Below are 20,699 nucleotides of genomic sequence, written 5' to 3' on the forward strand. Positions count from 1 at the left end.
ATGAAATTTGTAACATATACGAAAATCGGTACACAGAGGTTGATGTTGCCGATTTTTATAGCGCAGATAGTAAAACGAGTATAATTACTGGAAAGAAAATGTAGCAACGTAGGATAACCATAAGAAAAAAATTGACCCATTCTGTAGATCCGTAGAATTCTTTAGAGGTGAAAGGGCAACGAAAGAACCAAGCAATATCGTTTATCGCGTGAAATCCCTCTAACCTCGTAGCTTCTCTACGAAGGATCTTTTCCCAGTGTCCGACCGGCGAATTTCTGGCAGGTCCCCGGTTCTAACCTCGAATTTATTCGGCTCCCTCCGTCGGGATTCCATGATAATTGAGGTCTAGCCGACGCGTATAAGGAGGAATATTTGTTCTCTCCACTTAAAATCAAGCCTCCACGCATTCCCATATTACGCGGTTTCGTGCCGCTGCCGGGCCAGCTCCGGAATGCCGTAGCGTGCGCGCCGCCCACGCTGCATCTCCAGTCTCGCGCGCTCGTCCGCACGCACACGCCGAGCGGAGTGTCTACGAAGTTTGTAATGCGCGGCGAACGGCGCACACCGTGTGTCGGAGAAAACACGACCTCGTGTGCGAGAGCAAACGCGCGCGGCATCACGACGGGACGGACGCGCGTTAAGCGAGGACGAGCGGTGAGTTCACGCATACACGCGCTCTTCGCTTCGCGCACAGATTAAACTCACGCACAGGCCGGCCCCGGGGGCGGCGTGCCAGCCAACTAATGAGAGAGGCGAGCGACCGAGCGCGATGATAAAGTCTCCGGTTCTCTCGAGAGAGTTCTCCGTACCAGGACTCTGACCCGAATCTTTTCTTCTCTGCCGCTCTTTCTTCGACTTTTCTCCTTCTTCTTGTTTCCCTTCTTCTTTGTGCAGGACGCTCGCGTTTCCGAGGAATCCGTCGCATATACATGCTCGGTACATATACATATGTGGTAACAATATACATGTATATACGATCGGTGGGCGGGTTACCGTACAAACGAAACGAGATTGCAACTGAAGAGCCCGTTATCGATAAATTTTACTTCTTGATCTTATGATATATACCCTCGTGTTTAATTGTAACGGAAGCGTAATGAACGCACGACGTCGGCAATAACGCGGATATTAAACGTTCCTCAAGGTAGCCGCCGGGGTTGCTGTTTTTCTCCTCTTGGTCGTTTCACCGAAGAACGAAAGATCGCGCTGCGGAAAAATCGCTTCCTTCTACAGGCAATTATGCTAATGCGTCACTTAGTCGCGCAACCCTGCACGAGCCGTACAGGCTTCGAAGGAACACAAAACGTACTCTCAAACATACTCCGTAGCGCGGCTCGGTGGTCGCGATGACGCTTGTATGTTCTTCATGGTGGTTTCTTTTGCTTGGTTTGCACACCCGTTGCCGCTTTCTTCGACCTCGAACCAATCCGAACAAACTGCATCCCGCGTATGTCTCGTAGAAATTCCAGCGCAAGGGGAGTGGATGTCTGGCTTGTGTTCGCGCCGTAGGTGCACCGTTGAATGTTCAATAAGGACCGAACCAATGTTTTATCACGAATTAATAGCTGTAGCCTGTACACCGGCGTAACGTGCTTCACGACGTGCTTACCTACCGACAATGTTCAGCCTGGAATTCGTGCAGGAGGATGCCGCACTGGTCACTGGGCTCGTTTTCAAACGCTACTCGAGCACGCCACGCCATAGGCTGAACGATTCTCCATAAGCACAGGGCCTACTATGCTACCAGATCCTGCGTCGGAGCTTCGCTCCAACAAGAATTGACACGCGCTTATTAGAATCCACCGGATAATGGCACAAATCGCGCACCACCGTTGGACTTTATTCCTCGCGTAAGATGCAAAGACTACGGTCGAAGTATCGAGTCGTGTGCCGTTTTCGAATGCTACTGGATCACGCCACGCTGCGGGCGATTCGGCGTAGCCACGAGAACCGACAGAACGTCGCTCATAGTGGAACGAGTGGCTTGGCATACTGTTATTAGAATCACCCTACTTATAGGAACACAAGTACCTATTCTTATATGCATACGTCTTTCCGTGTTTTACCTCGCACGGATGAGCGCTAATTTCGGGACGCTTCGGTCTATCGAGGATCGAGATGTTGCGAGACTTGTGGTTTCGACAGTGGAACATATTGTTATTCAAAACGTCGCGGTCGAGAAATTTTCCTGGAGGGTGGAAGATATCAGCTTTCCTTGGTCGAGTATTCGACGAAAAATTACGAGGACTTGAGTTGCACTCGAAGGATGTTGTTGAAACAGTTAATTGTACCTGTATCGTAATTTCATGGATACTCAGTGTGTATCCTTTTACTGGAAGAGTGGTTGTTATCTAATTGGCTGAAACAATATCGATATATGTAAAGTGCAATACGTAATGCAATAATCGATTATCCTTTTATTTCTTTATTAAATGAAGAAATATCATTGAACAGTAATATTTAAAGTTTTACAATAGCGTAAAACGCTTAATAGTTTGTTAAATTACATTTAAAAGTGAATCTAAAATTCTGGACGTCCTTAGTCACTTGAATATTAACAATAGCTGAATTGATATTTTCACTTTCTAGAAATAAATTGTTTCTCTCAATTCTAGAGAAAAAAAATACAATCTCCATCACGATGGAAAGAAATCCGCGATAATATCGTGCTCGATATTCCATTCGCGCTGAAACGCGAACCCTCTTACAAAAATATCGTGGGGCTTCAAAGGGCGGTAAACCCCGTTCGGATTCAAAGTAGTAAGAAATCACATTTCAACCGAACCCACGGAGTCCAGACGTTAGGTAAACCAACAATTTGCATGCCATTACCGTGAGGCGTTTGTACTTTGTAGCGGGGCGTTTTGCCGTGGCAACCGAGACTTGTTTATTGTAATTACGAAAGTTCGACTTCCAGTCTCTTATCTCAAAGTCTACCGTCAAAATTGAACGTGCAAGGACCGGAAAAAAGTATCAGATATTTAATGGAATAAATTACTATTGCTTAATCGTATTTATTACGTTTTCGTCATATTCGTACTTGTCGGAAATCACGATCAAAAGGCAATTACTTGTAATATGAAATCATCGAAAGAAATGATAATTGCAAAAGTTTTTTATAAACTTACTATGTAATTTGTGTCCGTCGTATCGCATAAATTACCGTTATCTTTGAATCAATCCCGTTCAACCGTGAACGCTTCACGTTTAAATATTTTATAATACATTCTTTAACAGGATGCTTATTGACACAATGTAGTAAACATTTAAACATTCGTTTATGTTATTGTCCTTAAATAATCTCAATTTAAAAAGAAATTCAGTATTAAAAAAAAAAAAAAAGAAAAAGAGTTTACAAAAAGATCGGAACAATGTGATGCAGTCTCGAATCATTTCGTGGGTGTAATCTTCGAAGTAGCGTGGGGTAACGAGCCGTATTCGAGGAAGAAAAACGTTTGAAAAGACGAAATTTGCCACGCGCTTAAGTCAACAAGCTCTTCACCGCCCGCGGAGGAAAAGAGGAGAGGAGGTTATTCAGTGGGCTTTCAAGATGCACGAATGTTTTCAAAAAAATCAGCTCCAGATACGCACATTTTTATGGTCCTGACGGCGGTAGCGCCTGACAGCCTCGAGCTGTTCGTGAAACGTGAAAGGATATACATGGAGGACGCGTCGCGTTTGCGGTCCTCATGATCAATAGGGATCAGTATCGATTTCGAAGGATCTGTTTATGGCAGTAGACGGATCATCCGGGATCTATTGATTCTGTCGTTCCACCAATCGGGATCTTTCGTTCGCGTATAAAGTTGTTTACGCGAAAAAGACTGTTGTAAAAGAGAAACTCGGATGGAAAATGGAATCATGTCAGGTTGAGTTTGTTATACTAACGCATGTAATGCTATGTGTGAAATTCGTTATTTTTTATCTCGTTCCAAATGTTATTTTACAATAAATCGAACGACCAATGAAAGATTTGTGTTTAAATGTGCTGTGAAATATTTTTGCTTAAAAATATGAAAGGTATAAATTTGATCAAATAAATTTGTCGCTATCCGTTATAGAAGACTATATGTAAAAAGAAAAATTATAATTTACGAAATTGTTTGAATCACATTTCCATTAAACGAGTGAATTTACGGAGAATTGATTTATCAAGTATTTCGCTTAAACATCGTGAGAATGTTAATATCAATATTTATTTGTTGGAGAGGAAAAGATGGATATTACAGAGTAATCAAGTTTATACGCGTTTCGAGTATGTCTATTAGAATTTGCCAGAGTTATAGACACATCATTCAACTTGCTGCGACGCGGAAACCACTTAGACACGGCCAAAGTTAGGTCATCGCTTCGGATTATTAGGTAATTAGGGTAAGATGGTCTCCGTGACCATCTCGATGATGGAGAGGGGCCACAGTATATGCCAGACTACCTACCGATAGATAAACACATGGGCAGATTACACAGCGCTCTCGGCTCTTGCATGGATATATGCAATTTAACTAGTAATTTCTAACTTACACCAGCTTAACTTTGGGAGTAATGATGTAGTAGTTAAATCGCATCACACGAGCGAGTTATGGCGTTATAATGTGATGTGTTCTGGAACAAAGTGGATTATAGTAGATTTCTTAGAGAGTGACTTCTCGGTTAGCTGTTGAAGTTTGGTTACAGGAAAGATTCTGTCTTTGACCGTACGTACGTTGTTCAACGAGGTAAGCTAATTTCTTAATGGCTTTCGTCGTGAATAGCGTTAGACGGGGGAAATTAAATACAAAAGAAACTTTATCAAGTATGATCACTATAGATCGTAGTATATGGTTTTTTTCGAATCCATAGTTTTATTGCGATACACACGCATTTACGTCGTCTTACCAGTATTATCAACATTCTCTGGAACATTTGCAACTTTGAAATCTGGGAAGTACTTAACATTTCCATAATTCAAAATCAAATTTGTCTTCCTCGCATTATGATTAGGTTCATATTACAAGGTGCATCAAGTGTTTCTTCCCTCCTCTTTGGAGTAATCTCTTCCCATTCTCGTTTACAACTATCATTAGCAACATTCCACGCGCCCTTTCGCTTTCCGCCTTTCATTCATTACTACGTTTTTACACGTAAACGTGTTTTCTCGCTGTAGTAGCCAATTTCTCAGAATTCTGTTCGCTCTGCACCCTTAATCGCATCCTCTGCGACTTTAAAAAAGCTTACTCATCGATTCGGGAAACACAAGGAAAAAACATAACTTAAACACCATAATAACCGAACCTCATTTGACATTCTACTCGCACTGGACGTTAATTCATGCTCTCGAGCGAGGAAGAGGCCGGACAACTGGCGGCCAGTGATAGGTAGATACAGGGACGACGAGAACTTTAATTCCCTTCCTTTGAACATCCTCCTTGTCGAGGAGTTTGCATATCGTATTGGTTCGGTGTCTGCACAGTGCGCATTGTTCGTAGAGCAACACAACTACGTTCGAGATATCGAACATCTACGGTGCTATGCCAAGCCAGTGACGACTCTACGAAGGTACTCGACTCGATTTGACCCGGTCGACCCACTCGATGTTGCTTGGAGTTCGAGTTCAATCGGTTGGTCTCGTTAATTGCGCAACGCCGATCCGTTGTTTGTCGATCTTGCATTTCTCGCTTCTTTCTCTACGGGCTATTCACGAACCATCGTGGATACCCCGAAGGATCGCATCAGGTTGTTCCTGGGCGCTAATATAACACCGGTGCTTCCTCCTCCTCGATCGAGTCACGATTTAACATAGGCGTGGTGCGCCGCTCTCCGGCAAGAAGATGGACGGTTTGACCTCTTGCGCGAGTTTCGAGTTCGATCAGGGTAACTGGAGGCACGTTGTGACGTGTATCGTGGCTTCTTCACGAAGGTAATCACTTTTCTATGGGATTTTAAAACACAAAAACGCTACGAATAACGGTTAATATATCTTCTGTGGTTTGGTTTATTATTGATCGCAATGACTGATTGTTTGCCTTATTCGCAATGTCTTCCCGGATGTTACGCTACTTTCTCCGATCGAAAACGTTGCTGGTAACGCTGGAATTCATAACATGTTGAGCAGAAATCGATTTACCATTACCATTGTAAAAATCGCAGAGAATCGATTTCTTACGAGTTTGTAGAGAAAGGAACCACTACTCGGGAGATCCGATGAACTCAAGATTCATGGTATTCGTGACAAGGGCTAGAGAAAGAAGAATGCAACGGGAGCGCACATAGAACGGCAGAAAGCCAGAAGTAGATACAGGGTAAAAAGACAAGGGATGAAGAAAATGAGAACAGAAACAGCGACGGTGTGAAGACCTGCCGAAATCTCCAGAGGGAAAAACAGAAGCCTCGTCTTGACGTGTTCTTCTTCACTTCACTCCTCCCCGCTCTGCCGCTTTTACTCCTTCAGTTTGCACCCTTCCCTTGATCTTTCTCTCATTCTAGAACCGGGGGTAAAAGCATGTAGTGGGATGGGCAGTAGAGGTAGCGACAGCAGGGCTGTACGAAGAAAGGGGCTGTAGCGTGGTAGTCCCAGTTCGCTGGGGACAGGATGGTGGGGTGATACGAAGTCGGGCTACGTACAGTAGTAGCGTAGTAGTCGCTCGTCAGGAGGGATGATTGTAGAAGAGGAAGGGGCATCGATCGGTCATGCGCAGACGACGCTAAGCATTCGTCGTCCTTTTCGTATTACGCCGTACAAATGTATTGGCGTCATACAGTCATACAGTTCGTTCTAGGATTAGAGGTGCGGAGGGTGTGGTGTGCGGAAACCAGCCCTCTGTCCTCGTCACGCACACGCATACACGCACGCATCGTCTATGCGACAACCAGGAAAACGCGTCGATCACGTCTTCGATCTTGTACGTTCGTTGTATTTTGGATCTCTTTCACCTCCTCCCTTTTCTTTTTTCACTGTTAATTCATATGCGAATACATATCGGTAGACATCCTAATTTCAACACCACTCGAATATTACAGCGCATTTTTTTAAGTTTCTGCTTCTAAATATGGTCTTGTTTCGTAAAAGTCTCTGCTGTGGTATTTTAATATATAATTTGAATACAGTGACACGAGTTTATCGACCAATGTAAATACAGGAAGAGAAAATTGTGAAATCGAGAGCAGAGAAGAGGATACGCGATCGGTAGGTCGGTTGACGAAGCTCGGCGCGTTAAACGAAGCGCGCTCATATAGGTTATATCGCGCAATCATGTAGGTTAGGTTAGGCTATCCCCGCCGGCAGCTGCGTACAGTAGGGAGGCCGCGCAGGGTCCGTCATGTGACTGGAGGCGGAGGCACCACACCCCCGTGGGGTGCAACGAGTAGGGGAAGGTTGGTGGTGGACGCGCCGCAGGTGCGGGCGGGCGGGCTGACGAAGCGAAAGGGAGGATGAGGAGGTAGGGAGCGTGGTTTACTAAGGGTGGCTGTCGAGAGGAGTTGGGGGGCGCCGCGGCGCCTCTCTTGCCTCAAGCGCAGTGCGACGTCGCGACGCGCCACGTGCGGTGGCAACACACACCGGGGGAGGTACAACGTACAAAAGTCACTTTCTTCCTTCCTGTCGTGTATCGTCGCGCTCGTCGTCGTTTCCATCCTCGTTCTCGTCCACGCGTCTTTATATCGCGGCACACGGGCCACTGTCTTCTATTAGTATCCACAAAATTTCGTGTCCTCCTACTGCCAACTGGTATCGTAGTGTCTGCCGATTATACGAGCCATCGTCTAAGTAGTCACAGCGAGGGTGTGAGAGCGACGAAGAGAAATAAAGAGAGAGCGAGAAAGGAAGGTAGAGGGAGAACGGAAAGAAGGAGCGAGAAAGAGAGGGAAGGAGAGAGGCACGAGTCGAAGGACGAAACAATATCGCACAAGAAAAGGCGAAAGGTAGGGAGGGGGGAGGCGAGTAAAAGAGAGGGCAAGAAGGGGATCGAGAAGTCGATGAGAAAGAGAGGAAGACGCGGGTTGCATTTCGAATTAGCCCTTGCTAATCTAGCCGAGGATTAGGTTACCGGGCCTTGGTCGTGTATGTGAGTAAGCGTGCGCGAGTGCGTATATTCGAAAACAATAGGGCAACCGAAAAGAAAGAGAGATCGAATTGATTTTCTCGTTAAAAGTTAACCTGAAAACCGTTTACCGTGTCGTCCTTTCGCAAATAGGACAACAAATCTTTGGAAACGCGACGACGTTTTAGCACCAGCATACACATTACAGTTACGTTTGGAGTCGCGACGCACACGCTTTCCTTGTGTTTTGCGAGACGTGGACACGGTGGATCCTCGCGGAGCTACTGACACGAGTGAGAGGAGTTGTAATTTTGTAATCTTGTTTACGCGATTCTAAGCGCGAATCAAATCACGTATCGAGTGTTTTTCTTCGAACGACCCCTCGTGACGTGTGGCGTTACTTCGTTTTCGCGCTCAAAAAACGTCTGGAACTAACGACGCTGTGTCGCTGTGATTTCAATCGTATGGTCGTCTGGGCCTAATTCTGGTGTGTTTCGGCGTGAACAATCTGTTAATTTATTCCAAGAAACTTGTGGTGAGTACGTGAGAAGTTTCTATTCTGTTTTACTACTTTTCGTGATTTTTTTCTCCGGTTACGTGACATTTAAGGTTATCTGCCAATGAGTATAGGTTACGTAAGCTTGTTCCGTTTTCAATGAAAGAAGACCCGATGCTGTTTTTGTGTAATTGATCGATATATTGAGGAGTTCTAAATCAATTTCGTGACTCACTCCAGTTTGTTCTTAAAAACTCTATAATCTAGACTCAATAATAAAGATATTTATTTACATAATTTTTATGTCGTTCGTATCAAGCCCTCGTTAAATTCCTGATTTATCATTCCAAGGTACTTAATATGGAAACGTCATGTTAAAAAGTGAAATTTACATAATTCGTACTTTCAAGTGCTGATTACGCCTAATTATAATCGTAATATCTACACGATAAGTACCATTAAACTATTGACGACCATGAGCATGTATTAATCGAATCATTACCTGGAATATAGCGATATAATAAATAATTTAAATAACGAAATTATGTATTTTTTGTCGAATAGCAGAGCAATATCGACTTACGAAATCACCGTGTACCGGGATAACTCGAGTTATCTTTTCGTTTCGTGAAAGTGTTTACAATTAAAAAGTGGTCGTGCCACCTCGGGGAGCCGTATTTAACTTTGCTTAACTAAGTTCTCTATCCGTTGACGGAGCGCCCGGGGGATTTGAAACGACGACAGTATAATTCACATTTTTTCGAACAACTTTCAGTTTTCTTCTTGTCCGTGCCTTCGTATTTATCTTAATCGCTCGTTTCTGAAGTCGGCTTCTATTCACGCTGTTTATATGTTTTCTCTTACATTCCACCAAACTCTCTACTATCTTCATACGCTTGTATTGTTCTTTAATTTTTTCGAATACTTGTTTCGGTAGATTTGTTGTAAAATTCGAGAAATCATGCTTTATTGTAAGCGCGGATTATAACGCTCGAGCTTTTAGCATTGTTACCGTATAGAAATAAATGCATACATATCGTTATTAACACATTCGGAGTTGTTACATATAATCGTCCTCGTTCATTTCAGCGAATTTCATTTTATTTCAAAACATGTTAAGAGTATAGTAAAGAACCACTTCCGCATAAACATTGCATTGCTCGGTTAAAATTAGCGATATTTCCATTAGTTTGAATTGTTTGCCATAAAAATGTATTTTCGTTGAAGTAAATATTACCTAAATTTAATCTATTAGCTTTATCTGAAATTGAATGCTTTCAATCGTAGATTGCTTACATATACGAATTGTTTGTGTTTGTTCATTTGTTTCTGTATAAATGAAATTTCTTTTATTGTCTTTTGAAATATAGCATAGTAATGAACGAATGAAAACAAGAACGAAAATCGTAGTAATAATACAATATGGCGCAATAGAAGAAATATGAAACGAATGGATAATGATGTAAACGGCCACGTAAGCAATTAGTAGTATTTTAAGCTTTAAAAATAGAATCAGTGTAATTAATTATTTTGGGATATGTATAGATATGTTTCCTTCTTTTTAGTACCTATTCTACATCGTAGTTCTCACAATGTTATTATAATATGCAAATCCATAAAAATCTTTTTTCTACCTTTTTTCTATTAATCGATCCTGTGTTTTCAACTGTATATAGTAAAATTCTTATCAAATATGTTTGCAGGACATTTTTCACGTTGTGGAAGCCACCGACGGAAGATGCCGCCTACCAATCAGCTCGGGACGTGAGTGAGAACTTTCATATTGACGAAGTGCCAACTGGCAACGGGTTCTGAGGATCTACAATATTTTCTCAATCACGGAGGACACTAACAACAATATGTCTTATCTCGCTCTGGACTCCAATGCCTGGCAGGTAAGTGTCAATTTCAATTTTTACTTGCGTTTTCATCGAAACGCAAGCTACAACAGAAGTAATAGAACGGTCAAAAATCTATTGTTACATTCTTACAAAACAAATTGATAATTCTTGTACACATAAAGTACCATGCACTAGTTGCTAAAGTATATTGCCATTCGTATCTTTTTAGATTCTATTTTGCAGATAGTAGAATAATTTCTACCAAAGATTGTTATAATACCCATTCATGGAAAAGTGTAACTACTGGTAATTGTTCCTACGATCGTTTTGTTATTACTGGCACAGTCTGTACAATGTTCTTCCTACAATGGAGAATAGTCGAACGATTCGAGTGGCCCAATTAATTCGGCTTTTTCGACACGCGTTAACTGTGCAAAAGTTAAGAGAAATGCTTGACGAACTGTGGCGTATAAAAGTCGGTTGGGATTATATGTAAATGCAATTACATCGTGTAAATACGTAGTTGTATGACGAACAGAGGTAACGCGCGAAGCTGTGTCGCTTAATTCGTGGAAAGTGCAATAATTTAGATGGTAAATATTTGTTGACGAATAGATTGCTTTTATGGGTGCCGCGTTGTGCACGCGATGAATTTGCGTTGTTCATTTTGCGTTGTTAGAAATCACTGGTGTGTTGAAAATGCTAGTATAAAATGTCTAGTACGCGGACGCGTTTCGCAAGTAATATTCAGTTTCTGTTCGCTGCAATTGAGATCGAATATTAAATAGCTCAGATAAGGGCGCTAAATGGGTCTTGTATAATATGTATACTATTGTTGCGCGATAAAATTTGATGGAACCTGTAATATACATAATTTTCTCAAACAATGTGATTATGTTATAACGGATGATCAGCTATTCAATGAACTGAAATAGGAGTAGCTTTTAGTCCGGAATTATCTGTCAATATTACTCTCTCTATATATATCCGTCTTTTTAATTACTCAAACTTTATTTGAAGTTTTTCTGTTAATATTTGTGCACCGTATAAATGTATATATCGCGTGATAAATATGCCGAACAACACAACAGATATACCATAAGTAAAACAGGACCAATATTAGACACACAAACCAAACGTATGCAAAAGTAAAAACACCTATTTGCTACAATTTAAATTTTTATTTATGAGCTTCCTACGATTCACAGGTTTTTTGATAAAAAATTTCGTGTTTCACGAGAAGGGGCAAACCAACTCCTTGCTTGGACTACTTAGTAGTTTATATTCTGTTAATTTTCAATTCGTAAGATTAAATAAAATCCCGTAAAATTCGTTTAATTAAATCTAGCACTTGATTTCTCCGAAATGCAGACGGAATTCACTTTCTGTAAAAGAACGCCACTTGAATAGATATCCGACTCTGAACAGGATTTTTAAGATCGTCGGTCGCGTGCCCCGATTTCGAGCTATTACCATAAAAGAGAACTCGTGGATCGTGTTGAACGCTCAGTCGGACGAAACGAGCCGGTGCAGCCTGTTACCTCGGGCATTCCTAATAAACGTCGCAGATCACCGGGGACAGATCAATCTTCTTCCGTGATCGCGCGACGATCACCGAGGTTCCTCCCCATTCATAAAGCAGCCAACCAGGCGACAGATACGGATCGAGCCGCGGCAACTCGGCTCCCTTTTCGCCGGTTAATTCTCCGCTGTAGTTGCAGTCATTATCGAGGCAAATTAGCGACGCTCGATTCGCGTCCCGACATTCTGTATGCGATGTGGGGAACGAGTTTGCGCGATTACGCCCGTTGAAAAACGATGCCGTGTGCAGAGATGAGCGTAAATTAGGCAATGTTCAACCAGCGATTGTCGAGCTTAGGTTCATCTTGGATCTGTTGTTTCATGAGATTAAGAGTAACGTTTTTTTAATTTTGTCACATTGTTAAATTGGATATTTGCTTTAGAGAGTAAGTTGGATCGAAGCAGCTTCTTAGCTGTTATGCGTGACAATGACAGATTTCTACTATGAAATTTAATTATTTTAATTACAAAGTCCATTGTTGACATTTTCTTATATGAGAATTAATGGATATTAAGATACATTTTATAATTTAAGGTAAATGTTCTTTGGTGTAATTTTGAAGGTAAATTAGTCAATTATAATGGTGAACACTTAAAAACAATTAACCCTGTGAAGAAAGTTACCAACATGAGCAGTTTCGGAGTAAATCAGCTGCTATCGAATCAGAGATGGTCATGAAAAATTAATCGTACACATCAGACTTTCGTTTAGAAGAAATTTCTCTCGACGGTAAAAAGTTAATAGGATTGCAGGGAAACCTAAAAAAGGTCATTCGTGTGGTGAAAAACATCGGTAATCGTCGAAACATATTCGACACAGTATGGCGGGTATCAAGATTCCCCTTCGGTAGTCACGGAAATCACATAGCGACGGCAGGAAATGTAAGGCCTTAACCATAGCGGATAACGGAAACACGTTTAGGCAGACTCAATCCATATCGAATTATATTGTTAGAGAACTTCACTAGCTTTACCTAGCTTGCCTAAAAGACGGTAGTTTTGGCATCGTAGCCGCCTCTTCCGGTCCGGAGAATACACAGTTAGAATTCATTTTTCAACGTTTAGCCAGGTTCTATTTTCGTAAACATAACGCTCGAATTATCATTTTAATATTAAAGATTCTGTAGTTTGCGATTCTTATTATATCTACATCTCAGATGTTTGAAATCTCTACTCTACATTTCAATCGATTTCGTGATCTTACTACAAAAAGAGAATTATATCGCGTAATACGTTTAACGAGATATTGCGTTTAACGAATAATTCTGTATTAATAAATTCCAAGCAGCATATTGAACACAATATATGTAATTAGTAATTGATAACTCTTTTCTCTTAAATATGAATTTTTGAAACAAATGTCGTTGCATTTTGTATTTACTTGCAAGTAGAGCCCAATCTTCAAAATGAGTAAAACAGCGTGTCAAAAACAAGATAAAAATATAGAAAAAAGAAGAAAGAACCGAAAGAGAGGGTAGCATAGTATTTACACATTTTCCAATAAAGTATGATGCGTACGCGTGGCAAAGGCAAGCGTCGGCTTGTGTCTTTGCTTGAAATAACAGGGGGTGCATCGAACGTGGAATTAATACTTCGGTCCCACGTGTTGGATTTGTTACTCTTTCTCTCTTACTTTCACCTTTATCGCGTTTTATCTTTGTCCCCGTTTGTTTGTCCATCCGTCCTCTGCGATTTCCACCAATCTTCCCTGATCGAACCGGCGTAAAGGATAGGGAAACCACCAAAGCAAGCAGTATGTCCATTGAACAACATACGAGCAATATTTCATATAGGTGGCCGGGCGCGTGTGCACGCACGTGCATTCGTACACGCACGTGCTTTCTCTCGGAATCAGATGAGTTAAGAGGCTGAAGCGCGGTTTCGTGTCCCCCGCATATTTGTCTTCGCTATCCACTCGACTTTCGCGCTCGTGTTCGCGCGTTAAACCGACGACTTGTGTCGTAGGGAACAGAGTGCGTTCTTCGGCTTCGATTAAATGAACAATGTCCGGACGAATTTTACGATTTCCCTCCAATCCTTTTGATGGCGTGACAGGTACGACATAAATTGTCCCTCGTATTGTGAAAAGTCATGTAACTAGCATCTTCGTTTTAGTCATTCGATGCCTTGTCTCTGTCGCAACGAATATTAAAGCATTTATTTATTGATTTTTAACTTTTAAATATTGCCTAATAATTTTTCTAATTTTTAAATTCCTGGTAAACTATTTTAGTAACGAATAAATTATATTATAAATATATATTATCTCCGATATATTATCGTTTACAAAATTTAAAAAATAAGTAGGTTATTAGTTCGCCAACTGACAGTATTTGTAAAATTTTCTGTGAACTGCGTTAGCTCCGACATTATAGCGTTATGGAATATAAGATTCAGCACCTGTTAAACAGCATTATCCGAGATGTATAAAGATAAATTTGTTCGTTTGTCAGATTGTCCGAAAACGATATCAATTAACTCAGTATGATCGATATCTCTTTTATTTGAATTTGAACTCGCAGAAAAGTAAAGTTGTTTGCTTAACACTATCGCGATGTAAGCAATTGCCTCGTAGATTGGTCGCTCGATTACTCCGATTATTTGTCTCTTCATCTTAGCCTAATGCGTGATTCACTGTTTTGCATGGTGAACGAGACAGGAACAGTTGGTGGCTACATCAAAAACTCGGCGCACTTCAAAGTTGCTCGATCTATGGAGCAGCTCATGAGGTACAGGAAAAGAGAGGGTTGAAGGTGGGGGTTGGATGGCTCGTTTGCGCGGCGAGCGACGTAATGGAGGGTAAGAAAGAAAAGGAAGGGTGAACGAAAAATAAATGATACCCGAATTAGCGTAATCGTATGATGGTTTCACGAGGGAGATTCTCGCGCACCGAACGGATATCACGAGGGACGAGAAATTGAATTTCGATTTCATTCCGCCGTTTGACGTTTACCGCTGCGCGGCCTCGAAGATTTGCAGATTGTACAGCTGCCAAAACTTTTGGAAGGAATTTTTGATGTCTAAAAAAATCCATTCAGATATGTATGTCATTTTGAACGTGGAATAATATATTGATAATGTTTAACTAAATAACATCGAAGCATAGATATTATATTTTTCCTCATTATCGATGTTTTATTGCTATGTTTTACACAATATGATATATAGATTACAGAAACTTATGCTTAAACTGAATGCCTTAGAACGATCGATGTAACTGTGTAGACCTGTCAGAGATCTACTGGAATAGAATTTGTTCAATCATTGTTTATTCTGCATGAACGCAACACGAAAGGAGAAACAGGGAGTTAGAAAGAGAAAGAGAGAGGGGAGAGAGAGAGAGAGAGAGAGAGAGAAAGAGAGAGAGAGAGGCAGGCAGGCATGTAGTGTAAACTAAGCTCGCTTTGTTAGCGTTCAAACTTCGATGTAGAACGGAACCGGAATTCTCTAAAACGGCTGATGTTCAGTAATTACAGCTCCACGGGCGAGTCACGTACGCAGCATGCCGCACGCAAAGGGTTGAATAAAAGATGATGAGCTGATGTTGGCCGAGCCACGGCGATGCCAAACATCCGTGATACCCCTTGGAAACGTTGGTTAACCCAGTGACAATGCGGAGAACGAGGTCCATTGTCACCCCCATCGGGTACAAAGGGCTGTGGCACTTTGTTCATGCGCGCTTATGTACACCGAGCATGTTACGAGACACATTCCTGTATAATGCAGAAGGCAAATTCAGTTGCACGCGTTTCACGGTGTACTGCAATTCTTCCGTCAGAGATAACTTTCATGACTTTTCGAGTATGCGCGAGAAACTATTAGAGAAACGAAATGAGCGGAGCGAGTCAGATGAAAATGTGGATCACGGTGAAAAATGATGATAAGATAACGAAAATCTCCAAAGGTAAAACGACTCGTAAACTTTCAAACTTTTTGCAAATAAAATAAAACAGAATCACTCGTAAAAGGGTGACTCGATGATGATCGTTCCTTACTTAGAAATTAAAAAATTGAGAATGGTCTAAGGAATTTAGATGAAAAATGACAGAAGAAAAAAGTCAGAAGGTGTCACATATCTTCCGCAATAATAATTTTTCTAGACTGTTTTCATTTGGCACGGACGTCAAACGCGACGCGCCGTGATCAGTCAAGCGACGTCGGCTTGTGTTTTAGTCTTTAACCCGTTCTGCTTCCAGTAATTAAGACTGGAGCATAAAAAAAGAGAGAGGAAGAGATGAAGGGACAGTGGGGAGAGTGGGCGAAGCGAAAGTAGTCGGGAAGGGATTGAAGAAGGAGAGCAAAAATAGAAGAGTGGGTGGGTAGTAGGTGGCATAGGGTGGTTGGTGGTAAAGGTGGTGCATCGAAGTGAAAGGAGAGAAAAAGGAAGGAGGTGAACGTTGAGGCAGTAAAGGGGAGAAGGGCAGGGTTGGTTGTACGATGACATGCTCCTTTGTTCTGCCCTTTTGCGGAAGACATCGTAGCGAGTAGCATTTGCAAGCACAAAGAGAAATAATGACTAGTCCAGTGTTCAACTAATATTTGCTTCCAACTTTTCCCGAGATTTTTTCTCCGAGAATGCTTCCCTTTGTCATTCGCGAGAGCCGGTAGACACGACGTTGACGATGCTGGCCCGGTTCGGCTTGTCAGAAAAGTGTTCTGACGCTCGTGGAGGAGGATCATCGCGTCGTTGCAGAAAAACTGGACTTAAGATGGCTCGTGCCACAGTCTGTGCTATCATCTTATGTATCACGGAAACAAAAGATTATACTTTTGCTCGGTCCGTTGTTTGGCCCTGTTTCGTTCTATCTTTTTCTTATATACGTATCTAACAGACAGGACGTACTACAATTGACTTTCTCGTTCGCGCTCGCCACCTCGATTTTTTCCTTCTGTTTCTACTTTTCTCCTTTCTTTCTTCCATCTTTCAACTCTTGAGATTAAAGAAACTTTATTCCTCTTCTTCGGTGATTTGTTGCAATCCATTCGTTACTGCTCGCAGCGTTTCTCATTGTTGTGACTGCTAATTTATTTTATCCAGAGTAGCTTTGTGCTGCTTTGTGGATAATTCGAGGGTAAAGAAGAGTTTAAGACGCAGATGATCTGACGGCGTTTTCTAGACGACAATTTCTTTCGTACTTTCTCCTTCGTCGAAGAAAAAAAACTTGAAATATTATTTAAATATTTCCCAGTGGTGAAGCGATCGTAACAGTGAATTTCCGAGGTTTTTCATGGACCACGAGCTCGCGAACTGCACGTCGGTAGAAGGGTGACCATTGAATCTACCCTATATCTAGTTTAGTGATCCTGGTTTTTTGAGGGTGGTAGTTGCTGGTCGCAATGGTGGTGGTGAAATCGAGTTAGCCAAATTAACCATGAAATAGACTCCCTCCGCCCTAGTGTCTGTCTATTTCGTCAGCCGTTCGTGTCGTTCGCATCGTTCCACGACCACTAACCAAAGCTAACCAGTCCCCCAGGGCTTTTTAGGGCCACTGCACGCAAAATTGAAGTATCAGGTCCAAAGAAAATGTAGAAACCGTTCTGCGTGACGTTCTTCGGTATTTTGGATAATCGATACTGATTTCGATGATAGATCGGTACATCTAGAAAAAAATCATTTTTCTTAAACAGAGTGCAAAACATATTAATTAAGTAATAATCAAAGGAAATTATCAAATTTTTACTATTTCCGAATTCTTATTATTTAAACAAGTTCGAGATTCGAGTATATGCGAGGATAATTTTAGCCTAAAGCCTTTGCAAATTGCTCCGCGAAAGGAAAACTGTAACACGTGGTGTATAATTAGCAAAATCCTCTGTTTCTAACGTGCATCACTCTTTGCAAGGGCATTGCGTACTTAAGCGTTGGCTATCTTTAATTATTTCTGTAACTGTTAATTAGTTAAATGGCAACTACTTTATGTCGTACGTTCCTCACGAAAAAGAGAAAAGAAAAATTTCTACCCATGCGGTTCAAGAGCCCAAGTGAACATCTCCCTGACTTGATTCATGGGCACGATGATCCCATTGACAAATAAGAAGGACGCGGGTCGGCCTTTTTCTCATTAGCGGCACTTTGAACTAACCCGCCCACGTTATGACAAACTAGATTAATTTTCTGTCCAAAAGGGACCGCCTTCCCGATCGTTTGTTACGAAATTTCGACTGTCAGAAATTGCCGTGACTGGTAATGGTAAAAAACCTTTCGTTTAACCGATCGCGCCGCAAAACACAGTTGATCCTGCGATTTAGAACGATTCGTCGTCAACGTTTTTTTTTTTTTTTTACTCTTTTTTGTTCGATGTAACATTTGTACACGATCTCAATCGAGTTTTCGTCGTTAAACGTGATTGTTTCGATTCAACACGGCACGCTGGTTAAAAAACTAACGTAAATTCAACGACAACGTTTCGAGATGACAATTTTCATTCTCGAATTACGTCGCATGTCGAACATTCGTAATCGAGTCGGTTCGTTTCCATCTCTATTCTATTCGATTATAAAGGTCTCGCGCTGAAAGGCGGTTATAAAATAATCGACAACGAATAACATCAGATATCACGTATCGCCAGTGAATTATCTTCGATAAGAAATTTCATCAACATACGGTTTTACGAACGTCCGCGCGTGGACAGTTAATTTTTCGTATTCAATCGGGACCGCGTTTCATAGAACGCATAGCCAATAACAGAAACTGCCGAGCTCGCTCGAAACGAGTCGATTCGAAACGATGTACGTTTAAACGATCCTGTCTCGTGCATTTCAGCCTTCGATACGATACATTCGTGTACTCTCGTTTGTAACATTAATTAACTTTCATCAGCTCTTATCGACGCAATGATATAAGTGCCATGTGGATACAGATAGGCGAGTCTGTAGAATGCAAATAGCACGAATAAGTTCCTATAGCGATAATAAAGTCAGGTCAAGAACGTTGTAAAAATGGGGAGGAGGAGGACGTTTTCATTGTAAAAATCAAGATCCGGTTAAAAATATTCAAAGGTAGGAGCGATGGCCGGAGAGGGGTTTATAACTCACGTCAGGCAGGTAATTAGCCGCTTTTGCCCAGCTGTAATGGACCCGCTAAGGCACTAAGCGAGACCCTTAACTTATTTAAATGAACTGGTAACCCATGTCCATGTCCAACGTGAGCCAGACACGAGGCAATATAGAAAAACCATTTATAAGAGCACTATTCCGGATGCCTAAGACGCTTCTTTTCGTTTTGCTACACTTTGGACTCTGCAGCCATCAGATGATCTATTTTTTCGTGTTGACAGGTACGTAACAACGTGTACGCGCGGAGTTCTCTTTATAGCTTATTTTGCTTTCGATGGATCAGCTTATGCTTAGGTAATTTTCTTACTTGCGTTAAAATTTTTTTTAACGATTTTTCACTCTCCTATTGTAATATCGCAGAACGATAAGTGATCAGGACAATTTCAATTAAATACCTGTGTTATTTAATCTTCATTTATTCTAGAATCGATTTCCAAATTTATATATGAAAATAGACGCAAGAGATATTGAAAGTATCCGCCTGTCGATATCTCCCGTCTTTAAACCCGAGGAGTGCATTGATTTGTTTTCGATGGAATTTAGGGACATGTCCAAAGGGCGAATATTGATTTTATGTTCGGCTGTAAAAGTGTGATTTGAATTTTGATTGCGGGCTGGGAGAGATCGCGTAACAGGATAGTGCACGCTTTGCCAGACACACAAGAGCCCTCAACGAACGCTTACTCGACTAGAAAATTGAAGGAATACACGTTTTAAAGTACCGAACTCGAAGACCTCCTGACCGATTAGGGTCTTAAAAGGAAAACCTGTGTTTCCTCTGATTTGGAATACACGTTTTTCGTCTGCGTAATTAACGAACTATTTTTTCTTTATTTTTTCTTTAGCGAAAAATATTTCTTTGTACATCTGTTACGAAGATATATTTTTTCACCTGTATAAATCACCTATGTATACAACAGTATCTTTCATCATATTAATTATAATAACATTAAATGTGCTAGATCGCTGAACCATTTTTTTTCCTTCGACTGATTTAATATTCAGTAGGTTTTATTTTATGCATTTTTAATATAAAAATGAAAAAGCAGCGACCGTCACGACGTAGGCGTTTTTCTAGCTGAATCATCTTAGTTTGATTACGATCTTCAGCGAGCCATAATTCGATAATGATACGAAGGCACAGATTTTATCGTAAAAGCATGCTAATTTCGCTTTTGTTGTAACCCAAGATGCCTATAATCTGTGGGAACATAAAAATAGAGATTAAAATATCATCATAGATCGTTTTTATTATGAGGACCAGAGCCCTAGTTTTCTTTTGTCAACTCACACTTTGCAACGATACGGCACACGGATTTCTTCGTAATATCTTACGCAATTATCGTTAAACTACAATGGGCGCATTTTTTTATAGAAGCAAGAGTTACCGTATAAAATAATGAAAATTAAAAAAGATAGTAATAACCAAATCTATTTTAGTAGATTAACGATGTATTTGATGTATTTGAACGTAAGTAAAGATCTATATCGCGTAATGCCGATGCTCGAGGATATGCTAACAGAATATTATTTCACTTTATGTTGTCATTCTGGCGGTTGACGTGAGTCGCCATTCGTTACGATACCCAAGGCGTATTTCTGGTGCATCTGCATGCAAAGCTAATGCAAATAAACGCAACGCGTGTCCGAAACATCATTTCGCATAAGGATATCGCGTTTATGATGCGCGAAAGTCTCACAGTGCAATAT

General features: G+C 41.2%; 1 protein-coding gene across 2 annotated transcripts in view; it reads left to right on the top strand.

Annotated features, from left to right (window-relative positions):
* Positions 1-7,482: 7,482 nt before the first annotated feature.
* The window catches only part of LOC100647887 (transcription factor AP-2-epsilon), a 198,533-nt gene continuing 185,316 nt past the window's right edge, over positions 7,483-20,699 (top strand). The window contains exons 1-2 of one of the 2 annotated variants that reach the window (XM_048414478.1): positions 7,483-8,550; positions 10,215-10,406. Coding sequence is in view for 1 of the 2 variants with exons in the window: in XM_048414479.1 (XP_048270436.1) it covers positions 10,371-10,406 (36 nt within the window). In the remaining variant the exon portion in view is untranslated. The remainder of the gene's footprint in view (positions 8,551-10,214; positions 10,407-20,699) is intronic. The other variant, XM_048414479.1, reaches the window with a different exon arrangement.

Source organism: Bombus terrestris, chromosome 2 (assembly GCF_910591885.1).
Source record: "Bombus terrestris chromosome 2, iyBomTerr1.2, whole genome shotgun sequence".
In the NCBI taxonomy this organism is placed as follows: Eukaryota; Metazoa; Arthropoda; class Insecta; order Hymenoptera; family Apidae; genus Bombus; species Bombus terrestris.